The 27,225-nt window shown below is 40.0% G+C and overlaps 3 protein-coding genes across 17 annotated transcripts in view; all 3 read left to right on the top strand.

Moving 5' to 3' along the window:
- The window catches only part of kif1aa (kinesin family member 1Aa), a 40,992-nt gene extending 37,627 nt beyond the window's left edge, over window positions 1-3,365 (top strand). For all 9 annotated transcript variants that reach the window (XM_044362414.1, XM_044362413.1, XM_044362410.1 and 6 more), the window contains 2 exons: window positions 35-153; window positions 239-3,365. In XM_044362414.1, coding sequence (XP_044218349.1) covers window positions 35-153; window positions 239-281 — 162 coding nt within the window. In that variant the 3' untranslated portion in view covers window positions 282-3,365. The remainder of the gene's footprint in view (window positions 1-34; window positions 154-238) is intronic.
- Window positions 1-10,541, top strand: part of scly (selenocysteine lyase) — a 372,304-nt gene extending 361,763 nt beyond the window's left edge. Inside the window, exons 1-14 of one of the 6 annotated variants that reach the window (XM_044362436.1) lie at window positions 3,602-3,681; window positions 3,984-4,070; window positions 6,389-6,485; window positions 6,999-7,108; window positions 7,233-7,333; window positions 7,445-7,622; window positions 7,807-7,934; window positions 8,304-8,459; window positions 8,540-8,646; window positions 8,763-8,799; window positions 9,427-9,510; window positions 9,666-9,765; window positions 9,929-10,004; window positions 10,097-10,541. In XM_044362436.1, the coding sequence (XP_044218371.1) occupies window positions 6,397-6,485; window positions 6,999-7,108; window positions 7,233-7,333; window positions 7,445-7,622; window positions 7,807-7,934; window positions 8,304-8,459; window positions 8,540-8,646; window positions 8,763-8,799; window positions 9,427-9,510; window positions 9,666-9,765; window positions 9,929-10,004; window positions 10,097-10,250 (1,320 nt within the window). In that variant the 5' untranslated portion in view covers window positions 3,602-3,681; window positions 3,984-4,070; window positions 6,389-6,396 and the 3' untranslated portion in view covers window positions 10,251-10,541. The other 5 variants (XM_044362439.1, XM_044362440.1, XM_044362438.1 and 2 more) reach the window with 5 other exon arrangements.
- On the top strand, window positions 10,203-27,194 carry LOC122989494 (espin-like protein). 2 transcript variants are annotated; one of them, XM_044362431.1, is made up of 11 exons: window positions 10,203-10,282; window positions 11,953-12,143; window positions 13,617-13,803; window positions 13,904-14,086; window positions 14,234-14,365; window positions 20,589-20,753; window positions 20,847-20,988; window positions 21,138-21,310; window positions 21,398-21,562; window positions 22,501-23,459; window positions 26,170-27,194. In XM_044362431.1, exons 1-11 carry the CDS (start codon window positions 10,259-10,261, stop codon window positions 26,699-26,701), a joined length of 2,853 nt encoding a protein of 950 aa, XP_044218366.1. In that variant the 5' UTR covers window positions 10,203-10,258; the 3' UTR covers window positions 26,702-27,194. The 2 variants fall into 2 exon arrangements, with proteins under 2 accessions (XP_044218366.1, XP_044218365.1); XM_044362430.1 differs by lacking the exon at window positions 10,203-10,282 and adding an exon at window positions 10,629-11,362.
- Window positions 27,195-27,225: the final 31 nt, after the last annotated feature.

Raw genomic sequence — 27,225 nt, 5'->3', positions numbered from 1 at the left:
GCTTTAAGAAGCTTTTTTTTCCCTTCATCAACAGACCCCAAACACATTTGCCGTGTGTACAGAACATCGTGGAATATTGCTTCAAGCCACTAATGACAAAGACATGCATGACTGGCTGTATGCGTTTAATCCTCTCCTTGCTGGGACTATCAGGTAAAAAACTACTTTGACAGGTAAATAGTAAAAACAAACTTAAAAATGTCTTATCTTTTGATATTAACACATTTTCTCTTCTCAGGTCAAAGCTATCGAGAAGACGAGCCGGACAGATGAGGATGTGAACAAATCTCATGAGAGAAAGATGAACGCAAAGACTAAGATGTAAATAGGTCCCTGTCCTTATCCCTCCCCTTGTGCTGAGCCCCGTCCCCACCACCACAGTCACCAACAACCATCTTTACCCTGTACGTCCTCAGTTTATCACTAGTGTCCTCAGCACCTAAAGAGCGCCCATTTTGTGTCATGCCTTTGCTGCGGTGTGAGTCTCATAGTCTGAAGAGCCTCTTCAAAAGCTGTCACTGTACTGTACCGGAGTTTACTCATAGCTGGACGAATGAAGAAAACGGAGGAAGTAGCAACCGTTTCTTATCTCAGATTACATACGTATGGTAATGTACTGTAGTTGTTGTCAGTGACACATCAAGCCTTATACATTTACTCCTTAAAAATACAGTGACATGTATCTTTACCTAAAGCTGCCATGTCAGTGAGGATCACATTGCTACATTCGCATCAGTAAATAGACAAAACATGCAGATTCTTCTCTACTCTACTCTACAGCTATATATACAGTGTCTAAACTGGTTTGCATACAACGTACAGCTGGAAAATACACGCTAAAAGAAAAAAAAAAGAAAAAAAACGACAGTTAATGTATCTCTTTAAAAAATATTCCTCTTTTCTTTCTGGTCTGTGAATCCTGACATTGAGTAATCTGCCTCCTATTCCGAAGACTTCTTAGAAACTTCAGCACACACAGCCTGGCAAGGGAATGGCATATCATCATAGACTTCATGTTCTTGTGGCATTTTGATAAATCTACGTCCGTGTTTTAGCTACTCGTAGGAGCACTGAGGGTATCTACATTCACACTTTAAGTAAGCAAATGTCATCGTATTAATCCTCCCAATTTAATCTCATTCTCTACCTGAATTTTATTTGTTTTAAAATGTGATATATTTAGATATTTAACAGCTTTTATTATTTATTTCTGCATGTATTTATTTACAAAGACATTTATATTTCTAAAGTAGTAGTACAGTGCAATTTCTGCACACTGCACTTTTTAATATGAGTTCCTTAAATGTTTCAATAATACAACCTCGTCCCCGTGCATTTAATGCTATTTAAATAATTGAATAACTTAATGATAAACATTGGCCGGTTTCTTTATGCTGAAGATTACTTGAATAATACTATCCCCTTTAAGATTAGGATAGTCACACCTGACCTTTGACCCAACTCACATAACATCTGGCAAAACCAGTACATTGTTAGTTAGAAATTATTAAGGTGGTCTGTCCCTCCTTAGCTGCACAAAGCTACCTTGTAAAATGATCAAAAGTATAAACTGTTCCTCACAGTACAGAATTAGAAACTGGTTTTCTGAATATGTATATTGATTAAATGTAGTGCCTCTCTTTTCAATCATACTGTACAGTATGCCTCTGCACCAGTTGCTTTGAAACTACATCCTTCATGCTGCTATAATACTGTTTTGGAAGTGTCTGCTGATCATATCACATCATTTTCCTGCTTTTCATCATCATCAGTTACATATTCAGACAAAAAGGTTCCATTTACACTTCTTATATTTCTAATATGGCAATTATCTGTCATATAGTATGGAATTTCCATAACACAGAGTATACCTAATGTTTAAAAAAACTTTAACATATTTCAGGATTATCATGTCAGCAAGCGCATGTCTGTATTTGTTAAAGAATCATGCTTTGAATGGTAAAAAAAAAAATCAACGCTGTCAACAATGTCAAAGTGCAAGCTGCTTTTTTAATCTCTTCAGCTGCATATTTTCTTATTTAAATGGACAATGAAACTGAATCTGTTCAAAACTAGTGAAGTTGCACTGATGAGCGTGCATCAGGTCAGCCAGCCTAGAGAGCGCACTCAATGACAGTAGTGACATTTCACTTAAATACTAGGATAACATCTCAAAGTAACTGTTACACAAGATTGCAAAGATGTTCTTCTTTCTCTGCATCTAATTGTACAGTAAATCCTGAATGGGGGGTTGACTTGTGACAGCCATTCAATATGTTCTTGCTGCTCATGTAATCCATACAATACCTTGTTCCTGAGATTGGAAAGTATTCTGTGTGTTGTGGACAAAACATATTACACCCCTTACATGTATGCGCAACTGACAGTAGTTGTGGTTAATCAAAATGTCTGTTATTATCTTTTGTTTGTTGTGTAACAAGAAGCTGATCAATGTTATGATCCAAGTCATTCACATACTTTCTTGGCAGAGACTGCAGTTGTATTTTATCCAGCTATAGCATCATCTTTGAGGGAATACCCTGTTGTACTGCATATTACACTGTCTCAAGCACTCCACTCATTTCTGTCTCATTTCCTTTAAAAACCCAGTCATTAAAAAAAACACCACACACGAGCCCTCGATTGCTCCAGTCTGATCTCTATGTTGAGGTTATTCCTCTCGTTTTCATTGGGCCTTTAAATGTGCATCACATGAGCCAACCAAAGTTTTGTTGGTGCAGTCACAAAAGTTTCACACTGAATGTACATTGATATTTGAAAATACTTATTCTGCTGGAGTGTTTATGTTAACTTGTCTTCTGGTCAGTCTGGTTCCTTATTGATTGTAGGTAAGGTTATTATCAGGGAACCATGGAGGTTGAAAGACATATCTGTAATAAATATGTCTACTGATGTGTGGAGGGGGTTAGTTCAATATGGCCCCATAAAGCATTGCATCTTGTACAGAGTAATGCTGTAGGTTACCTTACTGTCACACTTTCACTCTTATTTCAACATCTACACCTTCACCATCATTCTGTGACAGCCTTCACAAAATCAACTTTTTCTAATCCCTCCGCTTTGAATGAACATCATTTACATTTTTGTGCTTCCACATCTAATCTTTTTTTTTTTTCGAACTTATCAAATTCCACCAGTATGTTTCTCTTTCTTTTTCTTCTTTTGCATTGTATATAAACATGATTGCTGTGAACAGTGAATCATAAAGTTGCACCCATTTACAAAATCTCAAATGGGCAGTAGTTCAGTCAGTGTCTCTGAGTGTTGGAGTTTAGCGTCAAATGTTTGTGTACACTAAACACATTGTCATATATGAAATAAACATGGAAATTATGCAACACAAAGTAATGGACTTGTCTTCCTTATAGAGTACAGTTTCTGTTTCTTTATGATACCAAATTCTATGAAGCACTTATATATCATTATAAATCATAATTAAATACATGAATTGGGCTTTGACACATTATTTTATGTATGATGTAGTTGAAACAAAGTATAACTTTTTATTTAATGTAGTAAACTGACTGAAAAGTCACAATAGAAATATAAACGCTGCCTGTATTGCAGTTTCCTGGTTGTTGCCATGGCAGCAGGATTTAGGGTTGCCATGTCGGCTTGTTAGGCGTATTGGGACTGTTTGAAATACATTTCTACCGTAATGTAAGTCTTCTAAATCTTCATCTACACTCAACTTTAATTCACGTAATCTTTCAGACTCTCATAAAATATCATAACTTTCCTGGATTTTCAAACCAGGCCAGTAACACTTTATCCTTCCTATTTAAGCATTCTTGTCCTGGGCATAATAAACACCGAATGGCTTTGCTCGTGTAACGTTATAACGTTACATTACTACATAAGAACATTAGCCATATAACAAATAATACACTGTATATAAAGAACACACGAGTATTGTTCTGCAAGCTTTCTTTTAGGCCGTTTTATGACATCTTTAATTGCAGGTATCACTTTGAAATTTGGCAACCCAGTGGAGCAGCGTTAGCTAGCTAATGATTGACAGATTCGGGATCTTCACATCACTTCACAAGGTCAGACACAGAGCCAGAGACGGTCAGACACAGAGCCAGAGAAACTCAGCCTGCCTTCCACAGGAAGGGGGACATATCTGACTCATAGTGAAAGCGGATGAATAACAGTTAAATGTTACTTATCCAGCAAGTAAGAGTTAGCAGTACAGTAGCAGCTAGCGCCAGCTAAAGTAAATATTACCCAGCAGCGTCTGCTGGCTGAACATTTAACTCGGTCACTAACGTTAAGTGTGGAGATAGTTGTGGCTACATGAGACTACACGGTCACAGGTTGGTCTCAGTTTTACAATTACGAGCCAGTTTTAGGTTTCCATTGTTCTGAATAAACTCTGTAAGCATATTCGGTACCAGGAAGCTATCTGATAGCTGCTGACAGCGTGGACATCACAGACGAGACTGGACACATTTGAAATAATTGCTTCGAGTGTGTATAATGAGATACTCAGTTCGCATTATTTACAATAACGTTACTTGGTTATAACTATGTCGACAATTATACGACGCTGAAGTTAGTTTCCTATTCGAAAACATAAATAATGATATTTAGCGGCTGATTCTCCGTTTTTTCACCACTCACTTATGAAAAAAGTGTTGACATCGTAGCAAAAGCCTGAATGCGGTTTAAACCCACTTTCAGATTTGTGAAACATTTATTCTGTTTGTGAAAACACAAAAGACTATAGTGGTTTTTGATCTGGACCTGGTTTGATGTGTTCATTTTTCACAAACAGAATAAAGCTTTTACAAATCTGAAACTGTGTTTTAATGAGTCTCTGGAGTCTCTTTGGTAATCTAGTCCAGATTCGACAAGTCTTAAGTATTGTGGTTTTTGAGCTGGACCTTGTCTAATGTGGTGTGGATGGAGAAATGTCAGTGAAATCACCCTTTTTCTCAGTTTTCAAAAACAAAATAAAACAAAACTAATCTGAAAGTGGGTTTAAGCATTGATGCTTTTTGCTACGATATCAACACTTTCATAAGTGCAAGTAGGTCCCATATTGTAGAAAGATAGATTCCCATTTCTTTTTGATTATAAAGCATGTCAAGGTGCTATATAAAAACTGTGAAAGTATCAAAATGCTCAGTCCCTGGAGAAATGCACACAGGCTTTACTCAGAAACTGTGAAACTGTGCCTTTAAAAGAGCTGTTTGGACTTCCGTTATGTTGTGATGTCACAACTATACACTCAGCATTTGCCTTGGAGGGGCAGCTGGCCCCTTCTGAAAGAAACAAAATATCAAAATATGTGTGTTTATTTGTTATTTACCTAATGTATGTGTACTCGTTTTTGCTGTCATTTATGGTGGTTCTAGTTTCTCCCCTCTGCTCTGCTCTCTGTGTGCCACTGAGGGCGGGGCTCACACACATACACACACACAGAGCGGAGCAGAGGAGAGACAGATAGCGGAGGAAATGCTGGCAGTTGTTGGATGTCAGGAAGCAAATTTGTCATAGCATGGCTTTCCAAAGGTTGGATAGCATTATCCTCAGTGGTGGCCATCACAATTTACCGGTGAGTTTTACCCAGAACCCTGGTTTTACTTGCAGTAGCTGCAGTAGGCTACAATCCGTTACCTGTGGTTGGCTTGGGCATGCGTCACTCAGAAAACAGTCAGCCAATCAGAAGAGAGGTGCGTTGAGCAGACATAAAGCAGCCTGTTCTTGGTAGAGCAGAGAGAAGCTTAATAGAGATGTAAGACTATATTGAGATGGTTTTTGGTACTTAAAACCAGAAAAAACATCTTCTTATGGATATCAAGACTTCATATTAAACACTGAAAAAGTGTAAAATATGGGACCTTTAACACTAAATCTGAAGCTGTGAATCGGAAGCTAACTACAGCATCGTACAATTATGGAGTATACAACTGACAGTAATTACCCTGTCCTGATTTTACCTTGAGCTACACTTGCTGTTCGGTCTGCTGTCCAGCCAGCTTTCACATTGACACATTAGAACCAACACTTTGTACTAAAAAGTTAAGAGATGTAAATAAATGTTGTGCTGCGGAGAAGTACAACGCATTTGAATACAAATCCAGTGATTTAGTTTGTATTGGTTATACATGGGGCAGCACAGACCACAGACTCTAGGCCTAAAAACCTTTCTATTCAGGAAGACTTCTTCATCTTAACTCTTATAATTATTATTTTCTTTATGTTGTGTGTTCCATGTTAATAATACTGTAGCACTTTGAGTTTCACTATGAATGAAAAGTGTGATACCAATTAAATGTATTATTATTATTATTATTATTACTTGCACAAGTAGAATAAAACTATTGATACACACTACTAAGAGTCTCTTTTTTCTTAGGAGTAGCTATGGCTAAACAATGTGATGACATCACCTTGATAAAGGATCACACCTTCACTGGACACACCTTCCATCATTCAGACATGAATCTGGACAGGTAAGAAGTTTTAGACTGGGTTGGTAATTTGGTATAAGTCAAGTATTCACTACAAATCAAATTCACAGGCTTTAATGAAGTAAATGCAAGATTAGATAGATTTGATCATTTTCAAGGTGTTGATGCTTTGTTAATGCATTATGTAACACAGTAGTCCTGTGCACATCCACAAAAGGTGGATACAAAAAACAATTTAACTACATACAGTGAGTCTTTATTTTTCTTAAATTTTCATTGTATTTTTTTGTGACTTATTTGTAGGATGTTTCATATTAATGTTTGGTTTTTTTCTCTTATGGTGATGATCTCTTGACAGGTGATCATTTGACTATATATATATGTCTTATATCCTTTGTATTTGCATGAGGAAGACCTGTAGTTGGTCAAATGTTTCAACTTAAGTAAAATAAATGGAGCTGTGATTCAGTGTGTGGGTGCTCCTATTTAGTTAATGTATTATAAAATATAGGCTTAACGTAATACATTCTCTGTAATGCACTTTATGTAATATAGAATCTACATGGACTATAATGCCACTACGCCTCTGGAGCCAGAAGTAATTGGAGTGATTTCTGAAGCCCTACAAGAAGCCTGGGGAAACCCGAGTAGCACCTATATAGCAGGTAAAGAATACATCAAAATGTCAATGTCCTTCCCTAATTGCCCTTTTATGTTTTCAGTGCTCACACGATAATGTTGTATCTTAGCATCCTAACACGCCTTGTTATAATTCATATGTATTTCTAGGTGTCAAAGCCAAGACAATCATTACTCAATCCAGAGAGAATGTGGCAAGAATGGTTGGAGGTAAAGCAGAGGACATCATTTTCACCTCAGGTGGAACAGAGGTAACAGTGTAAATCTAACCACTCTGTTTGTGCCCGAAAAGTCTGATTTTCGAAAATAATAATAGTATAATGGCTGCACCAGTGTTTCACAGCAGGCTTATCTTCTTTCAGGCCAATAACCTGGTGCTCCACACTGCTATAGAGCACTTCAGGAGAAACTGCAGAGCTGCAGAGCGAGATGAAGGGCACCAGAACGGAAGCAGTGGCCTTCCTCACATCATCACCTCTAATGTGGAACATGACTCGGTCAAACTAACAGCTGAGCACCTACAGAGGGATGGCAAGGCAGGTAAGAGAAAATCCTGCACAGTTTAATTTTGATTTATACCAGGATAATATCATATTTTTACTAAACAAGTTATATCTTTATTTTAATAACAACTAACAGAAATAGCTTCTCTACAGCCTCTCTCTTTCCTGACATGATGGTGCATTGATTTCAATCTCAGAGGCCAACTATGTTTTTGCCACAGATGTGACGTATGTGCCTGTGTCTAAGGTGACAGCCCGTGTGGAGGTGGAAGATATCATTGCCGCGGTGCGTCCCAACACTTGTCTCATCTCCGTCATGCTGGCCAACAATGAGACAGGAGTCATCATGGTAAGAAATCGAGGCTTGGAAAACCTAAAGGCCTCTTGTTTGTTCAGGTAGACGTGCATATTTGTAACAGTACTACGACTTCATCTAGCCAGAAAAAAAAAGTGGGGAAAAAAAGCTTAAAATAGTAAATCAGTCAATTTCCAAAGGAGGAATTGATCCTGGTGAGGCCCATTTCTAAGCTGCCATCAGTCATCAATTCCTCACAGTTACACTACAGTAGCTGATAGATCCCTCCTTGTATTGTATATCAAATGTGGATTCATCACTGCAATTCCAAGGTTACAAAAGAAGTAGTTTAAAAAAGAAAAGTAGCTCTGTGTACAGTACAGCCTGCGGTCACTGTATGCTGAAACATGTTCCTCCTGTCAGCCAGTCCAAGAGATCTGCCAGAGAATAAAGTCTCTCAACAAACAGCACCAGCAGCTCAGGATCCTGCTCCACACTGATGCTGCTCAGGCTCTGGGGAAAATCCGAGTAGATGCCTGTGAGCTGGGAGTGGATTACCTTACCATAGTAGGACACAAGGTGAGGAATCTGCTATATAAAATATTTTGATTTTGCATCAGAGCAGAGATGTTATAGAAAGCTTTTGTTATATTTTTTAGTTTTATGCCCCTCGGATCGGTGCTTTGTATGTGAACAGCCCTGGAACGAGAACGCCGTTGTATCCGATGCTGTTTGGAGGAGGACAGGAGAGGAACTTCAGACCAGGGTAATCTTCTACACTGTCATCATTGAAATACCAAGTATGCACAAAACAGTGGCCAAGATCAGAGAGCTGCAGATCGAAACATTTGGGTCTAATTTCTCTCTTTCTGAATATTGCAGCACTGAAAACACGCCAATGATCGCTGGTCTGGGAAAGGTAGGTTTCCTGCTCCATATATGTGTTTCTTTCACCAGATACACTTTCAAAGGGTTTAGAACATTTCTTTAGAAGCTTTCACCAATGTTTGTGTGTAAATGAGATTTTCTCTTCCTGATTTAATTGTGGAATATTAAAATGAAACATGAATGTCTTGGTAACGCAGTTAAGCAGAAAGTTACAAATCTTTATTGAAGAAGTGTCAGTGTAGCACACGCATGTGATTTAACCTCTAAAATGACTTGCTGACTTTTTAGAGTCAATATAGGAAATCCTATTTCACTCATTTCAGTGTGCCTTTCACACTCTTAGAAATAAAACAAATCTATGTGAAGCACATGATGTTTAATAAATGATGATGTATCTTACATGTGTGTTAAAGGGGCAGAAATTCTATGTACTTTGTCACATACTGGTGACAAAGTGGGGCTTTTTTTTGTAAATCAGTTTGTTTTTTCTTTATTTTTGGATTTATAAAGGAAAATTTCTTATCTACCATTTTCCTATCTCATCAGTAACTTCATGTGTTACTTATTCAAATGTCAGTGATATTGTTTCTTTAGTTAGACACCAACCATATCATAGCATGCTACTTTTACAGTTCATGATTTATTATGTGTCTGTTAGGCTGCAGAACTGGTGACCATCAATCTGTCAGATTATGAGAGTCACATGCAAAGTATCAAACTTTACTTGGAAGAACGACTGCAGGTAAGTTTGATTCCGATTTGAATATTTTAATAGTTGTAAATGCTAATGTTATTAGTTTACTATGTAATTGTAAAGTTATCTGATTGGGTTTTTTGTTCTGCTACTTGTTTCCCATACATTCAGTAGTTCACCCATCAGTGTGTTTTCCTTTTCAGGCCGTCTTTAAAGACAAAATCCACTTCAACAGCCATTACCCCGGCTCTGATAACCTTCCCAACACATGTAACGTGTCCATCCTGGGTCCAACATTACAAGGTGATGACTCTTCTGTCACTGCCCTACGTCTGTTTGGGCCTGCCACCCCAAACAGTGTCCTCTAACCCTACACCAATGTTTGTCAGAGGCAGTTCATGACCTGTACGGGGCTATTTGTAAACTACAAAGGCTGTGAATGATTAATCTCTCTCTCCCGCTTTAGGCTGGAGGGTATTGTCCAACTGTAAGAGGCTGTTGGCCAGCGTCGGTGCCGCCTGCCACTCGGACAGTGGAAACAGGTAAAAGAGCCCCTCTTTCACCTGTTATGTCCTCACACCATATTGACTGCAGTTACATAACTACCCGGCACTGCGCTGTGTCTTTCCTACAGGCCCTCCCATATCCTTCTGAACTGTGGCGTCCCCTCAGAGGTGGCAGCCAATGCCTTGAGGTTGAGCGTGGGCAGAGGGACATCCAAAGCAGATGTGGATGCAGCTGTGGAGGATCTGAGGGACACCGTGAAACTGCTGGAGGAAATGGACTGACAGCCCTCATGTGCTTAAACCACAGTTATGCTGTAGGTCAAATAAGGATGTACAGAATTAAAAATGCATCATGTGTTAATTCTTACATTAACTGATCATGTAAAATGGATGAAATATTTAATATTGATAAATTAATAAAAGGGAAGAACTCAAAGTGACCCGAGGGATAATGTTATGGAGAGATGAATATACTCCGCTTCCATCACGTCATGTGAGTAGCTAATCAGCTAATTGACCCTTCGGGAGTCAGCGAGAGTGTTATTGAAATAAAATATTTACATACAGCTTTAATGATTTTTTTCACTTAAAATAATCAACCATCAGATTTCTCAGGCAGATTTTAATCTTAGAAATTTATCATCCGGTTAGTCGTCCCCACTGAGATCAATTTTTAAAATAGTTGTAAAAAATAACGCTCATTGTAGTCCACCATGCTTTGGCGCTGGCTTCTCCCGTTACTTAAATTTCCGTCCTGCCTCAGCTCCCCCATCTCCAGTGAGGCGTGGGTACATGTGCCAGCATATGGTCACCGCCTCACAAAGGAGAGCAGGAGGCTGCGAGTGCTGCGCCTCCACCCGTCTTTCATTACCTTTCTATCTCACTGGCTCTGAACCTCCCCTCCTCTCTCCCCAACGGCCATGCTGGCCAGCTGGCCGCTGCTCAGGTGTCGCTTTCCTGGCTCAGGAGGAGGCAGTGAGTTTTGGTTCTTGTATGGGAGTTTGTGCATGAGAGAAAAAAAAGAGATGATAACACGCTGGGATCCAGACAGCTCTGGGGAGCTTGCTCTGTGTGCCATAACATACTCATAGGGGCCAGGGATGGTGCTTCATCGGGCCATCCAGGCGGCTCGAGCAGGGGATCTCGCAACCCTGAAGAAGCTAGCATCTTCTGGTCACCTCTCACCTGACATCACTGATGCTCAAGGTGCCGGCCCAGTGCACCATGCTGCGAGGTGTGGACGCCTGGAGTGCCTGAAGTTCCTGGTGAGCGAGCTGGGTCTGACAGCCCATGCCCGGGCCTTGAACAGAGCCACACCAGCACATGATGCTGCAGCTACTGGACACATCCGGGAGCTGCAATGGCTGGTGGACCAAGGAGGCTGCAACATTGAGGTAAGTTTATCCACTGAGAGCAGAGAGAGAGAGAGAGAAACTTACCCTGAGAGCTCAAATGCCTTGGAGAGATGCCACGTGTCTAGCTTTCCAGGTAATTTCTACCGACTCAGTTGTGTGTGAGCCTAAATTCAGTATTTGGCTTTAGATGTTCATCTAACTGATCCCAGAGCGCGGTTACATCACTACAGTTGTAAAAGGTATTGTACACTACCTTTTCAGATGTATTACCAGCTCATTACATCATATGGTGTTGACTTACCGGGTATCCATTAGTATTATGTAGCAAGTGTAATTATGTCCAGATGCTTGAGGGGCCCTCCCACTGTACTTGGCTATTAGTTAAATCTACCTTCTGTATATCTGTGTTGTTTCTCAAAATGACACAACACAACATAGATTTAATCTGCAGGATACTGCTTTAAAGTGAAGAACACATCTAATATCTTATTGTTTCTTACTGATTCCTAAAGGAGACCATCAAATGCCTTAATTTGTTGTACTCATGAGAATTTCTACTGTAGTTTTGGAAAAGAAATGCACAATATAGTGAAGTTCAATTTGTGTATATCTAACTCCCAACTTTCCAGGATCGGGATGCTGCTGGTGCCACTGCGCTCCACCTCGCAGCTCGGTTTGGTTGCGTGGAGGTCATTAGGTGGCTGCTCTCTGTGGGAGGAGCAGCTGAGGTGGAGACAAACTGCCGAGCAGTATCTGCTCACTACGCTGCAGCCAATGGGGACCTCACCTGTTTAAAACTACTCATCCAGCAGGCACCTGGGTGAGTGGTATCCAAAAGAATCCACCCCTTTGCCCCCAGTGACATAATCACAAAAAATGCAGACAAACTTATTATAACCTGGTTATTTGGTATCTTACTGTGAAACATATTAACATCTTATTAACCATCATAATAACTATATCTATCCCTGGTAGAAACAGTATGTCCTAGACGTATAAACAATTTAAAGGAATAGTTCAGCAATTTGGGAATGTTTATTCATTTTCTTTCCAAGAGTTGGATGAGAAGCTTTATACCACTCTCTCGCTCACACACACACACACACACACACAGGTGCGTTATTTGAGGTAGTTCATAATTAAACAAATAAATTTATGACATTAGGTGGCACCCGTCCAGATGGGAAGGTGAACAAATGAAATTTTAACCCCATCCCCGAATCCCATGTCTCCTCCATCTCCTAAACATGAGACAGTGGCACGTAGTAAGGATCAGATAAAGATATGTTGCTCTTCCTGCTTCATCTCCTTGTTACAGGAGAGTATGACTGTAATTTGCATGACGCATGGCAGGGTCAGACTATCACATGTGAACATCAGTAACTTGTGAATAATACATGCCGAGACTCTGTCGATCACATGTCAGCCTTGAGGTTGTTGGAGTACAGTATGTACGTCAATGTAACACCCCCACAGGCTTGTAGACAGACACAAGCTAAAATGGTTTTGGATCTTTGGTTCTTCAAATAACAAACAAACAATGAGATGCCAATGAGATATCTTTACACTTATTTTTCTTTTAGAATAGATCTTTAATATCCATAATGTTAGTGTTGCTATATCCATCTGCATCATGGAGTACCAAAAAACACAAAATCTGCAATACTTAGCCTGTCCAGAGACAATATCTGAGCTCCAATGTTGTTCTTTAAAACACTTGTTAAAACGCTTGTGCTTTTATAGAATGATTTTATGTATGGAACTACACTCACAATATTTTGTATTTGTGCTATTTGTTATTTTGATCTTTAATTTATTCTCTTTTTAATTTTTTAATTTCCTTTATAATGTGCTCTGTACTTTTTTTTTCCAGCACTACCATTACTTTATTAAAATAATCTTCTCTATTTATAGTAGTCTTGGTGCACTTCTGAACCATCAGGTCTTTGCATTCACTGATTAAGCACAAATTTCAACTCAAACATAGGGCACATTTTGCATTTTGAATCATTCTGTAAACCATTTTATCTACATCTTGTTTGTTCTTGAGGACTTCTTCATAAGATGCTGACTGTCACACACAAAGCCTGTTATGGTTAAAACAAGTTTTTTTTTAGATATAGGGTATACATATATATCATTAAAAAATATATATATTTATGTGTATGTGTGTTATATGTTTTATATATCTGTTTTTTATATTGGTCCCAATACTGACAATATGTTTACACACAGTTATTGGCTGATACTGGTAACCTAACCTCATCTGCTGTTGATGTATGTTGGAGTACAGGTGTGTGAATCACCAGACAGGTATCGGTGCTACCCCGTTGTACCTGGCCTGCCAGGAAGGGCACCTGCACGTGGTGGAGTACCTTGTGAAGGACTGTGGAGCTGATGTCCACCTGAGGGCCCATGATGGCATGACCTGCCTGCATGCTGCTGCTCACATGGGCCACCAGGCTGTAGTGGTGTGGCTGGTCAGTAGGGGAGCACAAATCTAAGTAAAATTATTACTAAGTGGTTTTTTTTTTTGTTCTTTTTTAATCACTTACAACTTTTTTCTTCAACTCCAAATAGGTAACCTGTACTGATGTCAGTCTGTCCTGCCAAGACAGAGATGGAGCAACTGCTCTGCACTTTGCTGCCAGCAGGGGGCACTATTGCATCTTGGAGAGGCTGCTTCACATGGGTTCAAAGGTCATCACGGATTACTGGGGAGGGACCCCACTTCATGATGCTGCTGAGAACGGAGAGCTGAAGGTTGGCCCCAACTTTGATCTTAAGTTTCCCTTTGTCCTTTTTACTGATTCTGTCTTATCTTGTTCAAATAAACAGTATTCATAAAACAACATTTTATACATTCTCTTGTTTCATGGTCGACTTATCTTTCCCTGTTCCTTCACTCAGTGCTGTAAGATCCTGTTGGCCAATCAAGCGAACCCTTCAGACCAGGATATTGATGGGTTCACAGCAGCAGACTTGGCAGAGTATAATGGACACCATGAATGTGCCAGATATCTCCGTGCCATGGAGAAAAATGTAAGCTCTCTCTGTTTCACTTGCAGTATATTTTATTTTGCACATTTTCCTGCTTTGTGTCCTCTGTGTCAGTACTGCCCAGCTGTTTACCTTGGCATGAATATCAAAGCTGGAATCGGGAATACGGTCAACAGCAAACATCTGGATGATCTTGGATTCTCAGTGAATCATTTTCTCGTTTGTGTCATGTATTTCATTCCGGTCAAGCCTGTCCCTCTCCAGAGCCTGTTGTCTTTCGCTCAGCTTGATTGTGTGCTCTCAGTTTAAGAGGTCTAGAAAGTGGAGGACGATGTGCTTAATAAGGCATTACAAGCCATGATGCCGTGAGTGCTGGAGGAGAATCTTCATTCTCTGTTTGCCACAGAGGACTCTCTGAGATTAGCTCTTTTGTTTTGCTCTGAAAGCACAACACTCCTTAATCTGGTTGATGAATATTTCAGTGTTAACACGTTGTTTGTGTTGGTTTTGCCTGTTCAAGTCAGGGATCAGCAACGCCTGCATTGAACTCAAATTATTAAGTTTGCTGTGTGCAGCCTGCTTTAATACACTTATATTTTTATTGTTTTTAATCAAATGGCAGAATAATAATTAGGTTCAGAGGATTACAGTTGATACTGATACTGAAACGTGAGCTTGCGGAGTTGATTTAAAACAGGAAATAGAGAATGCTGTTAATTGAAAGAGCCGATGGGGACCACTCTGTCAGCAGACTTGTTGCACCTTAAAGCCTCGCAGCTGCCCACCTGCAGCCTGTCGTCGTTCCTCCTCATCACACTTCACTCGCCGCCTATAGCGCAGACGACACAGCGACGTACACAGCAGAGTAACGAAAGCTGTCGGCCAATAGAAGCCATTAATAAGTCAGCGGAGAATAGCAGCAATCATACATGAAGAGGATGATGATAGAGAGTCAGCGAGGCGTGGCTGCTAAGCCCCCCTCCCTCCCTTCAGAAATAATCCTCCCGTCAACAGTGGAGAGCTAATTAGCACAGGGGCCGCTGCGGCGTCGAACGCAGCCGAAGCCGCCGCCAGCTAAGGGCCTATCAGTTACCCCTCTCCAGCGGCTCAGGTGGAAGGCCCAGAGGCTGAGTTCGTTATGAGATCCACGAGCTTAAGTTTCAGTGTTTTCACCATTCTGATGCCTGCGACTGGCAACTCTATCCCTCTGTGGACTTGGAGAGCAGGATGTCATTGGCTTCAAACACACGTTTGATTGTGTGTCATGTTTTTTTCCAGAGACTGGGAAGTGCTATGATTGTCACCTCTGGATACTATGCACTGTTAGTAGCAGACAGAATGGTGTATTATGTTTCTTGTCAGTGTACGAGTTGGACACGCAAACTGGGGCTTGATTTGAACAAAGGGTCATCTGATAGAGCACCTGAAGTAGCAGTTAATTGATTAAAACCCTCATAATATTTGGGGAACCTACAGGGATGCTTTGAAAACCTTCTGTGCCAGAGATAAGACGTACAAGTAGTAGTGTTTTAATTACAAGTCTGCTGGTGTTTCACGTTTGTAAAGCGCAGCGTAGATCACAGGTTTCATCGGTTCTAAAGTGTCAGTCAGATAATCTCATTTCCGAGCAGCGACCTAAATGAGTTGGGACATTGACCGGGGGAGCTGCGTATTTGGCCTCTCTGCATGTTTGGATCATTCACAACGAGGTCAGACTCGTTCAGCGGCGTCAACCGCTCTTCCTCATCTCGCATCTCGGGAACAGCTGCAATCAAATAAACAGTGCGTGGCGTGAGGTTTACTTCACACACATTTGTGGCTTTTGCTCCTCTCTCACAGCCAAAGATACTGTTGTTTGAGAATGGTATTTTTAGAATACTTGGATGACAGAAACACATTGCAGTCACATTCATCACTGTTTTTTAGGACATAGTCTAAATTTCTTTCTTGGTTTTTTTACAGTAAGAAGCAAAACACATGTTATAATAGCTTTCTGCATCAGCGCCTACTTAAAATATCTTTTTTTGTGTGTTCTTCATTCCATCAGAGATAAAATAAAGATATACTTCTCAACATCCTCTCTCACATCAGGTTTGTGGATCTATCTGAATCTTAAAGCCTGGCAGTTTTATCGCGGATTGGCAGATATATTACAGTGCTATAAAAATCCAGATCAAATACCTACTGTGTTACCCTTTTCATTTTCAACTCGAAAACCACGTCATGCCAAGATGTTCAAATCTCTAGCTATCTTTTTGTTTTTATTCAAAACTTCTTTCCAGCCAGGATGTTGGCATGCCTCACATTTGATGAGGCTAAGGTCATATTTATTTGGAAATTGGTAGATTAGTCACAAAATCCTGAATAATGTGGCTAGGGCTGCAACTAATTATTTTCATTATTGATTAATCTTACGATTATTTTCTCATCATTTTGGTTTATAAAACATCAAAACACTGAAAAATGCCCATCAAAATTTCCACTGTGACATCATCAAATGTCTTATTTTGTCCAAACAACTCAAATATCTTAAATTTCTGGAATATAAAACAAGGAAAAACAGCAAAAACTTAAATTCGAGATCCTGAAACCATCAAATTTTTGGCATTTTTGCTTAAATAAGGACCTAAACAATTAACCGATAGTCAAAATAGTTGCTGATTAATTTCCTGTTCGTCGATTAATTGGCCACAGTGTGCATCAGCCTAAAGCTTGTTGTTGTAAAGTTTTCCACACTAACAGTCAGAATCATCCGTTCAGGCTCACGGTGTCACGTTGTGTTTCCACTCTCACGTTTTATTAATCACCTCAGGTAGAGAGAAAAAAAAAAAAGCTTGATGAATTAGTTCACTCAATCAATTGTCCCAAGTGGAAAAATCACCTGCACACGCATGGATAAAATGTCTCTTTTCCAGCTGCTTTGACAAGTCTTCCGCTGATACCTCCCTTCGTGCAACAACATGGCCATTGGTTTGTCCATGCATTAGTGACATTACCGAGCCATCCTATCCTTTACCTTAATTATTAACAGCATTCTCCGATCAGAGTTTATTGTTTATTGCCTGGCGGCCCTTGGCCACTGGCAGAGATGATGGTGTCAAACGAGTGGTCGGTGATCTTTAGATAGTGTAGCATCCGCAACAGGGAGCAGCTACCCCGGGTACCTGGCTCCACGAGTCTGCTTCTCCGTAGTTTCACCGTGCTGTGAAGTTGTGCCGGTGTGCACTGGGAGAAATATTCAAGGTCAAGGTTAGTGAGTTTTCAGGTTGGTTTATTGATTGCTTTCACTATTATTTGTACTTTTTTATCCTGCACTTTGCTTGTTTTTTTACTCCTGTTGTGCTTTATAACTTAATTTTTCTTTAAACGTGGGAGTGTCAGAGCAGGCTGAGTAATTATTTTTGTTAAATGAATGGAGAGTTTTGTAATTTCTGCTAAAGAGGCACTTGCTGGAAGATGTTTTGGCAGCATTTTACCTATTTTCTGATCAGTTATAGCCTCTTACGGTTAGGCATGACTAATACTCTGGGCTCATGTCTCACATCATTACCTTAATATAGTTTGTCTTTGTTGGTTTTTACAAATTACACAATTTTTTGTTACTTTTTTAAATCTTGCACCGTTGCTAGATATAGTTTTCTGATGTTGTTGTTACAGTTTGAAACAAATACTGTCATTTGTCTTGTTCAGCTACAGTAGATGCAGAAAAGCTGTAAATGTTGGCAAAAACATTGCGTCCGTCATTTATTAGCCCCACAAGCAATTCCTCTGTGCAGGAAACCTGAGAGCATTTTAACATGTGAGTGGACATGTATTTACACTACAGTGTTCTGTGTATAATGTACACCCGCTGTATACATTCCACATTGCAATTTATCACCAAGAAGGTGAATATTTCACATGGAAGCAGGTTGTTTTAATGATTGATTCCAGAGCGCCGAATTTTCAAGACATGTTTCTTAAATACACATGGTGTTCTGAAATACTTAAACTCTCTTATGGCTCTTCCCACGGGGGACCGCAGCTTGCTGGTACTGCATGTCCGACTACGAGACAGTGCTGAGTAGCTGTTTCTTAACTCTTGGCTCCTAATCTGTTGTGATCGGGGTCTTTGTGGTCTTTGATAGAGAGAGAGTGGATCCAGGCCAAAACAGGGTTAGGCTATCTATATCTGCGTGGCAATTGTGAGGGGTGCTGATGAAAACCAAATGCTCTCTCTCTGGCCACTGGGTCTAATTAAACACACACATACACTCACACACACACACACACACACAGACACACAAACACACACATGAGGAGTAGTTCACTGTAACTTTTAGGACATTGAACTGAGAAGGGTCACAAAGGAATCCCCCTGCCCCCTCCCCTTCCCACCATCACCACCACCCATTTCCCAGCCCCCTCGTTTATCTATTTATGGATTGCACAACTTCTGGGAAGTTTATTCCTCCGCCCGAGCAGTGTCACAGCATATTTCGTGCTGTTCGACATCAAAGTGCCACGTGAGAGGAAATGGCAAGGACCACCTCATGGACACAAAGCACAACAGCATGCAGCAGCATATTAGTGCTGCCTTTGATGTTTTGGTTACTAATAATGTCCTTGGAGAGCTGAATTTGATATGCATTCTGCATGGAGTGCATTAAGACAATGCAGGTTCATTAAAGGGGGGATCTAAATGTTTCCATACATCCGACATCCTCTCTAGAGTGGTGTGAAATGTTGCCAATGTATTCAAGGTTGCTTACTATCCCATGCACTTGTTTTTTTTTTTTTCTTTTGTCTTTTGTACTGCATGTCTCCAGGCTTTAAAAGTCATTAAAATGCAGTAAATCTGAATTTATTGACATTTTCTGATATTTATCACATTATTTAGCCTATTCATTCATTTCTTTTTTTTGTTTTGAATTCGATAATTGCTTCACCAGCAAAATATACATTTGTGATAGTATATAAACTCCTTTCCTTTAAGTAATACAGTACATGTCATACTGACCTATAGAGACCAATCCAAGCAAATCCTACTACTGGCTACTGGTGCAAACAAACAATTCTACCTTTCTATCTCCCACAAAAATAACTTCCTAGTATGTTCTAAAATGTGCCCTATATCCTATTGTATACATACATGGGCTAAAACAGAATATATACTACCTGCAGTACTTAGAGTACTGTATGGTCAGTGAGACATATTGTATCTTTGACAACAAAAGAAAGGGAAATAACCTTCCTCAAGTCAGTTTTTTCTGTACAACAATCAAAAAATGTACCATTTTGTCTCAACTTTTTTTTCTACATCAGTTAGTGCTCAGACGCTTATGAGCCAAAATGTAAAAAAAACAAAAAACAAAGAATACATGTAAGATTATTGGCTCTGACTGTACTACAAAAATACATATTTATGGAGGAAATGGTGGCCTCTCTGTGGTCCCAGCACAATTTTTCTCAGATGACTTGACCCCAACTGTGTTTTAAGATGTAGTCATCACAGCTACAGATGCATTCACATAACTCTTAATGACTTCTGTTTTCTTTTCACACAGTTTTCTTTTCTTTCCACAAAAATGTAAAACTGGTTTGCAAAATATTTAACACAAGTGAGACAGACACTGAATGGTGTTGTCTTATTCACTGTGGGAAGAACAACAGCCTTTCAACTTTGTTAGTCATGTTGGACAACGTGAGGTCTGCAGTTCAGCAGAGGCTCCAACCCCATCCAACGATTGGTCTCTCTTCCACAGTGAGATATTTCTTCACTATGGCGTTGGAAAATATACAAATACAAACCTCATGCCTAGGTCAGGCTCTCTGCGCCAAGGTTGGATTTATCACACAAACAAGGGCGAATGTTACAGTACTGTAGGTGTGATGTGATATGATAGTAATGACAAGACAGATATGGAGATGTAAACACTTTCAGTTGTTTATAGCTGCTAAATGACTGCAGATTTAAACTGTCCTAAGTGAGGAGTTTGTTGTTACAGTATTTTCTATTTAGACACTTTTTGATAATTTTCTATTGGATTTTGTGAACTACATGAGGAGTTTTAAGAACACGCCTGTTTTTCAAATGGAAAAACACTTTTGGTGTTTGGGTGTTCTGTTCTCAGAAACAGACTTTTGTTTCTTACAAAGGAGAAAAACTGTATCGCCCCAGCTCTTGCCACCTGTCATCTCAAACCTCATGATTTTACATGCATTTCATTATATTTTAGTCTTAAAAAGGTCTTTATAGTAGTAAATGTGACTTTGATATCTGCAGACGCCCTGTGCAGATAAGCCCATCGAGGTGATCACTCCGGTGGAGGAAGAAGTGAAGGTGAAGCCGGCCGTGGTGTTGCAGCGCAGCAGGGAGGACTATTACGGGTGCCTGAGTGATACATGCAGCGACAGTCACAGTGGTAACACACGCATGGATAGTTTAAAGGTAGTTTACTGTTTCACATTGTTCTCCTTTCTTCATAATTTCATATTTTAATCCAAAGCAATCAGACCTTTTCCCCTTTATTGTCCAAATTAGCAACCTGAGAGTGAGGAGCCCCCCCAGGCGAGATACCCTCAGCCCCCTCCTGCACCTCCTTTACCTACTGCTTCATCCACACCTGCAATGCCTGAGAAAGCCACTGTTAGTCGAATGGAGCAGGTTCAAATCGCAACATCCGGTGAGAGAAACGTTTCTGTTTATCTAATTTAATCTCTCTTTTTCCAATTTAAAGCATTCAATAGGTTCTTTAAGTCACTGCTTAATGAAAACAAATATATTTTTATTAAACTACATTCAAACAGAGACTGCTAATGATTTGCGTTTCAGTTATTAAAGTTTTCAATCAGCCGAAGGCCGCTGGGAGTGAGATAACAGTCTCCGCTGAGAAGATGACGTTGCCTGAAACAAACCTCCTGGCTGAAAGAAAACTTCTTGGCGATATGAAGTCCATTAAATCTTTGAAACAGACAGGGATATCAGGAGTCTTTACCGGACAAGGTGTAAGCGCAATAAGCTTTCTTACTCTGTACACACTTCCTTTGTAGGTTTTCCGTTTGTCCAGCATCTTTGCTCTTTGTCTTCTGTAGAATAAGATGGTGGTCCTGCCCACTGAGCAGGCCAACCTGTCAGACATCGACTACCTGGTGCCCACCCACGATGAGAGAGGCTCTCCCATTGCTGAGTGGAAAAGGCAAGTCATGGTGAGGCAGCTGCAGGCCAGGCTGCTGGACGAGGAGGATCAGAGGAGAAAGGTAATGTCTTTCCAAAGATGGTTAAATTATGAATGTACGCAAATGTATACATTTATGTAAATTTTACAAACCTGTCGTAAAAGTAGATGTAGCACACAAGTTGTGAACAGCTTGGCTCAGTGAATTACAGAGATAATACTCTACACTACATCTCAGGAACATAGTTTAGTATTGAAAATGTCCACTGAGAGTCTTGACTCTAGGGCAGTGTGTCAGTGATGATTGGACTATGTAGGTTAGTTGTTACAGGCAAAAAATGAAGAACTGAAGGAAAACTTACACCGATCCCAGGGAGGTACTGGCTTGCAGGCAAAAGGTGGAAAAAAAGGAGATGAAAGCCGCACACTCATAACTCTGTTGCAGTCTTTTCATTCTGAATTCTAAAGATCGATGTTTCAGCACATCTTCCCTTCTTAAGCAGTTCACAGATAAAAAATGAAGCTTGATTCTGCATTAGCATGCCCTGTTTTTACTTCATTTTGTATTCTGGAACTAATTTTGTTGAAAAGTTTTTGGGTAATGTAACAATGTTTCCAGAACAACAGCAGCAACTGTATTTTGCCACTAAAAAGTGGCACTTTTCTTTAGAGATCTATTGTACAGCCTGTTTTAAATCATATCCTCTCCTAAACAAATGCTTAGTGAACCTAACTAGACCACAATGAGCAAAGCAAAAATTGTGGTCTGACTTTTTGATACTATTCTAAACATGCATTACTAAAACTTATGAAAAACACTTGGAAATACCATCATCATTTACTTTTAATTGCATGTAACAAATCACTGAACACATAACACATTAAGTCATATTTTTGAGGGTTGGATTACAGTTTTACCATATCATTATTGTATTTTTCTCACACCCATGCCATTAGTAATTGTATACCTTTCAAGACCTTGCATGTGACATGCTGCATTATCTGCCTATTCTCTTACAGGAAAATGGGAACAGATATGCCAAAGTCAGCTGGAGGTATTCCCAAGCCCACAATGCCATCCTGGGGCCCTCTGGTGAGCTACTGACTGAGGATGACCTCATCTATCTGGAGCAGCAGATTGCCAATGTCTCCATGCAGAGGAACTGTGAAGGATACGAGCTGGAGCTCGCTCGTCTAGCTGAGGAGCTGCGGCACATCCTGCCAGCCCCCATCGTGAACATCACCGTTAACACACAATTCAGAAACTTCACGAGTCAAGTTCCTCTACCTGTGTGGTGCGGCCGAATCTCGGGCATCGTAAAGAGCATGTCTCTGCTCATGAGCAACCTGACAGATCAGCCCTACTGCAAGATGCCCAACACCGAACTGATCACGGTGTTCTCTCAGACTCCAGACAGACAGAACTCCACCAGGGGACGCAGGGAGAGGATAGAGGATGAAATCCATCAGTTTGGAGTGTCTGTGAGGACTCTGAAGTCAAATTTTGAGTCACAGAACTCACCTTTGTCAGATGAGCCAGAGGAGGCTGTTGTGTTAAATTCCTCCACACAGCTTGAGATGATAGAGTCAGAGAAACAGCCTAAAGTCTTGAATCCAGCCCCAGAAACAGACCAGAACAGTGACTCCGGCATTGACTATGATGAAAACGTTGTAGATGTTCTGGAGACCACCAGCCTCAGAAAAGAGCGTATAGTCGTGCTGTTCTTAGGTCACTGGAAGAAATCGGCCTACACTGTGACACTGAAGAGTAAGGACGCAGCAGAGAGGAAGATCAGCGGCTGCAACCCAGGGATGGATGAGAAATCTGGGTCGGGTCAAAAGGGCAGTGTGGAGAGCGCCCAGTCGAAGATGATGAACAGTTCTCTGGGACATTTCTTCAAGCAGAGGAGTGCTGTCAACAAGATGCTGGGAAACTGGAGGAACATGATCTCCAGTGTTCCATCCAGACAGATTCGCCGGTAAGGCTCAAAGACTTTATAACTTACTATCATTCCTCTTTCTGGGCAGAATTTGTTCACACTTCATGGTATTTATTAGACTGCTCAACTCCACCTGCAGTACTCAAACTAGTTTCATAGGACAAATTTTCACCAAAACTTGATCAGAGTTTTTGTCAAATTATCCAAAGCTTAAACAATAGCACACACAAATCTTCAGGAAAGGGTCACCTAATTCGATTCTATTCGATTCAATTCGATTTGATTCAATTTTATTTATATAGCGCCAAATCACAACAAAAGTCATCTCAGGGCACTTTTCACATAGAGCAGGTCTAGACTGTACTCTTTAATTTACAGAGACCCAGCTATTCCCCCATGAGCAAGTACTTGGCGACAGCAGTAAGGACAACTCCCCTTTAACGGGAAGAAACCTCAAGCAGAACCCGGCTCTTGGTGGGCGGCCATCTGCCTTGACAGGTTGGGTTGAGAGAGGGGGGGGGGCAGAGAAGCAGAATAAGAACAATAATAACAGTAGCTGGAGAAGGACACACCGGGGTTTCCTTCGAGATAAGAAAGCACAAAAAACTCCGGGGAAGAAGCTAAGTTAGTAACATGCATTGGTCCAAGGCGAGCCTGGTTGGCCCTAACTATAAGCTTTTTTTTAAAAAGGAAAGTTTTAAACCTACTCTTAAATGTAGAGAGGGTGTCTGCCTGATAGCTGAAGGCTCTGCCTCCCATTCTACTTTTGGAACCTGTAGAAACCACAAGTAAGCCTGCATTCTGGGAGCGCAGTGTTCTAGTGGGATAATAGGGTATTATGAGCTCTTTAAGATATGATTGTGCCAGACCATTAAGAGCTTTGTAGGTGAGGAGAAGGACTTTAAATTAAATTCTGAATTTTACAGAAGCCAATGCAGCAAAGCTAAGACGGGAGTTAGTTTTTGTCAGTATACGTGCAGCTGCATTCTGGACCAGTCTTTAGAGACTTGTTGGGGCAGCCTGATAATAAGGAATTGCAATAATTCAGCCTAGAAGTAACAAATGCGTGGACTATTTTTTCTGCATCTTTTTGAGAAAGGATGTGCCTGATTTTTGCAATATTACGTAATTTAAAAAAGGCAGTCCTTGAAATTTGTTTTATGTGGGAGTTGAAGACATATCCTGATCAAAGATAAGTCCCAGATTCCTTACGGTGGTGCTGGAGGCCAGGGTAATGCCATCTAGAGTAGCTATATCATTAGATAATGAGTTTCTAAGGTGTTAAGGGCCAAGCACAATAACTTCAGTTTTGTCTGAGTTAAGTCGCAGAAAATTGCAGGTCATCCAGGTCTTTATGTCCTTAAGACATACTTGGTGTTTAGTTAACTGATTGGATTCATCTGGCTTCATTGATAAATATAATTGTGTATCATCTGCATAGCAATGAAAATTTATGGAGTGTCTCCTAATAATATTACCTAAAGGAAGCATATATAAGGTGAATAGTATTGGTCCAAGCACAGAACCTTGTGGAACTCCATGTCTAACTTTTGTGTGCATGGAGGATTCATCGTTTACATGTACAAACTGAAATCAATCTGATAAGTAGGATTTAAACCTCTAATGCCAATTAAATGTTCCAGTCTCTGTAATAGGATGTGATCACACTAGTTCTTTGTAATACAACCAACCCCAAGCACATGTTAAAGCTCCATTAATCAATATTTTTTATATTAACAATGGATCAAATTACTGTGTAATGTGTGATGAACCCACAGAGAATTGACGCCAACTGGTTCTCCACAGCTCTACATATCTTTTTAACCTCTTTGGAGCTCATTGTTCTGGTTTTATGGGCTGCAAATTTACTGTTTTGGTTCAGTGTCACTGCTTTTATGAACCCATTTTTCAGCTGCATGCAGCTGTTTTCAATGAACAAGCTCTGATTAACCAACTGTTAACACTAGCTAGCAAGCTACAAACCCTGATATTTTTTAACAGAGTTAAAAGGAGATTGAATACATTATATTCATCAGGTAGACACAAACTTGACTTCAACTGAATGCTAATGTTGCTCCGTGTCAGCTAGATGTAGACAATAGACAACTGTTTGCTAACAAGTTCAGTCATAAGGTGATAATATGTCCTGTTTTCGGCTTGTTTTGGAGTCACTCTGCCCCCTAGTGGCCAAAAAATAATTAATGCAGCTTTAAAATAAGGTTCTTAAACTTTTCTCAGTTTTTAAAAAAAATGTAAGATATCCTCCAGCATACAACTTAGAAAACATCCATTGTACAGCATTAAAGTTTGGTTGGAAATGCTGTCTGTAGTGCTGAAACAATAGGTTGATTATCAAGTCAAGTCAGTCAAGTTTATTTGTAGAGTACAATCTCATACAGAAGAAATTTAAAGTGCTTAACAGATTGACAAAACAATAGAAGTCCATCCATCAGTGGACAGATAAGTAATACATTATTTTAACAATTATCAAGGCAAAATGTCAAATATTTGGTGGTTAAGCCTCTCAAATCTCAAGGATTTGCTGATTTTTCTTTTTTAATGGTTGTAAATTGATTGTCAAGACAAGACATCACCTTAGGCTCTGGGAAATTGTGATGGGCATTTTTAGCTATTTTCTGAAAAGACTAATCAGTTGAAGAATATTTGATAGATGATCAATAATGAAAATAATCTTTAGTTAGAGCCAAGTGTTTATACATTTTGAATAACTATGCTGTGTTATCCACAGGCTCCACAGGCAGAAAGCCCTCTACTCCCCAGAGCAGTTCCTACCTCGCCTGGATGGTGTGCCGGTGGAGTACGACAAGCTGACCCTGGATCTCTTCATGCTCGGCTACTTTCACATTCTGGAGTTGGAACTGCCTGTGGACGAGCGCAAAATGAGGCACCTGCTGTGTTTTGAGGTGTTCGACCACGTCGGGAGCTTTCCCTGGGAGCTGGTCAGGGACTTCCACAAGGCTGTCATACAGGACATTGAGGCTGGGAACCGCGAGTGGAAGGATGGCTTTGAGGACATTAAAGTAAAGTTCTTTGGGAACACTGCGAGTACATCTGAAAGCACTGCAGTGGTGGAGAAACGCAGCCTTCCAGAGATCAGACAGGTCCCTAAAGTCATCGTCCAGTCACCTACACCTGATGAGAGCATGCTCAAGAGTGGAACTGACATTTCCAGTTTTAGTAACGAAGAAATTTGTAAATACATTGACCGCAGTTTTGCTTTTTGGAAAGAGAAAGAAGCGGAGATTTTTGATTTTGAGTAGTTGCTTGTGTCATGCTTTTGATATTTTTGTATGGTTTGTAGTTATATACTATTAGGGCTGGGTATCAAACTTAAATACTTCATGAAGAGTGAATTGAACTGTCTGTAGCAACTGTCAAGTACAGAAATTGCTTTGCCAGATTCTTAGCCTTGTTTACTTATTTGTTGATAAGATATTGCCTGATTTGAATTAAAGTTTTGTTAATTTTATACTTTATTTTATTCTGTTTAAACATAAAAAAAACATTTCAGAAGTTTGGACTTTGTTAAATTTTAAAACCAACATGTTTATATGTAGTAATATAAGATACTTAGTTGATATTGTGGTACTGGTATTAAAACTCAGGTATCAAGTTAGCAACGGCATCAAACAATTCAAACTCTACCCAGCCCTACTACAAAAGCTAGAGTGCTTACAATACTAGTGTGTTTTCCTGAGAGTAAACATATTTGTTTTGAGATTAATTAAAAGTTTTTTTGTTGGTAAGAAATCATTTTATAGTAAATCTTTTCAACACAGCCTAA

This window comes from Thunnus albacares, chromosome 9 (assembly GCF_914725855.1).
Source record: "Thunnus albacares chromosome 9, fThuAlb1.1, whole genome shotgun sequence".
Classification (NCBI taxonomy): domain Eukaryota; kingdom Metazoa; phylum Chordata; class Actinopteri; order Scombriformes; family Scombridae; genus Thunnus; species Thunnus albacares.
This window is presented reverse-complemented; position numbering and strand designations above follow the sequence as displayed.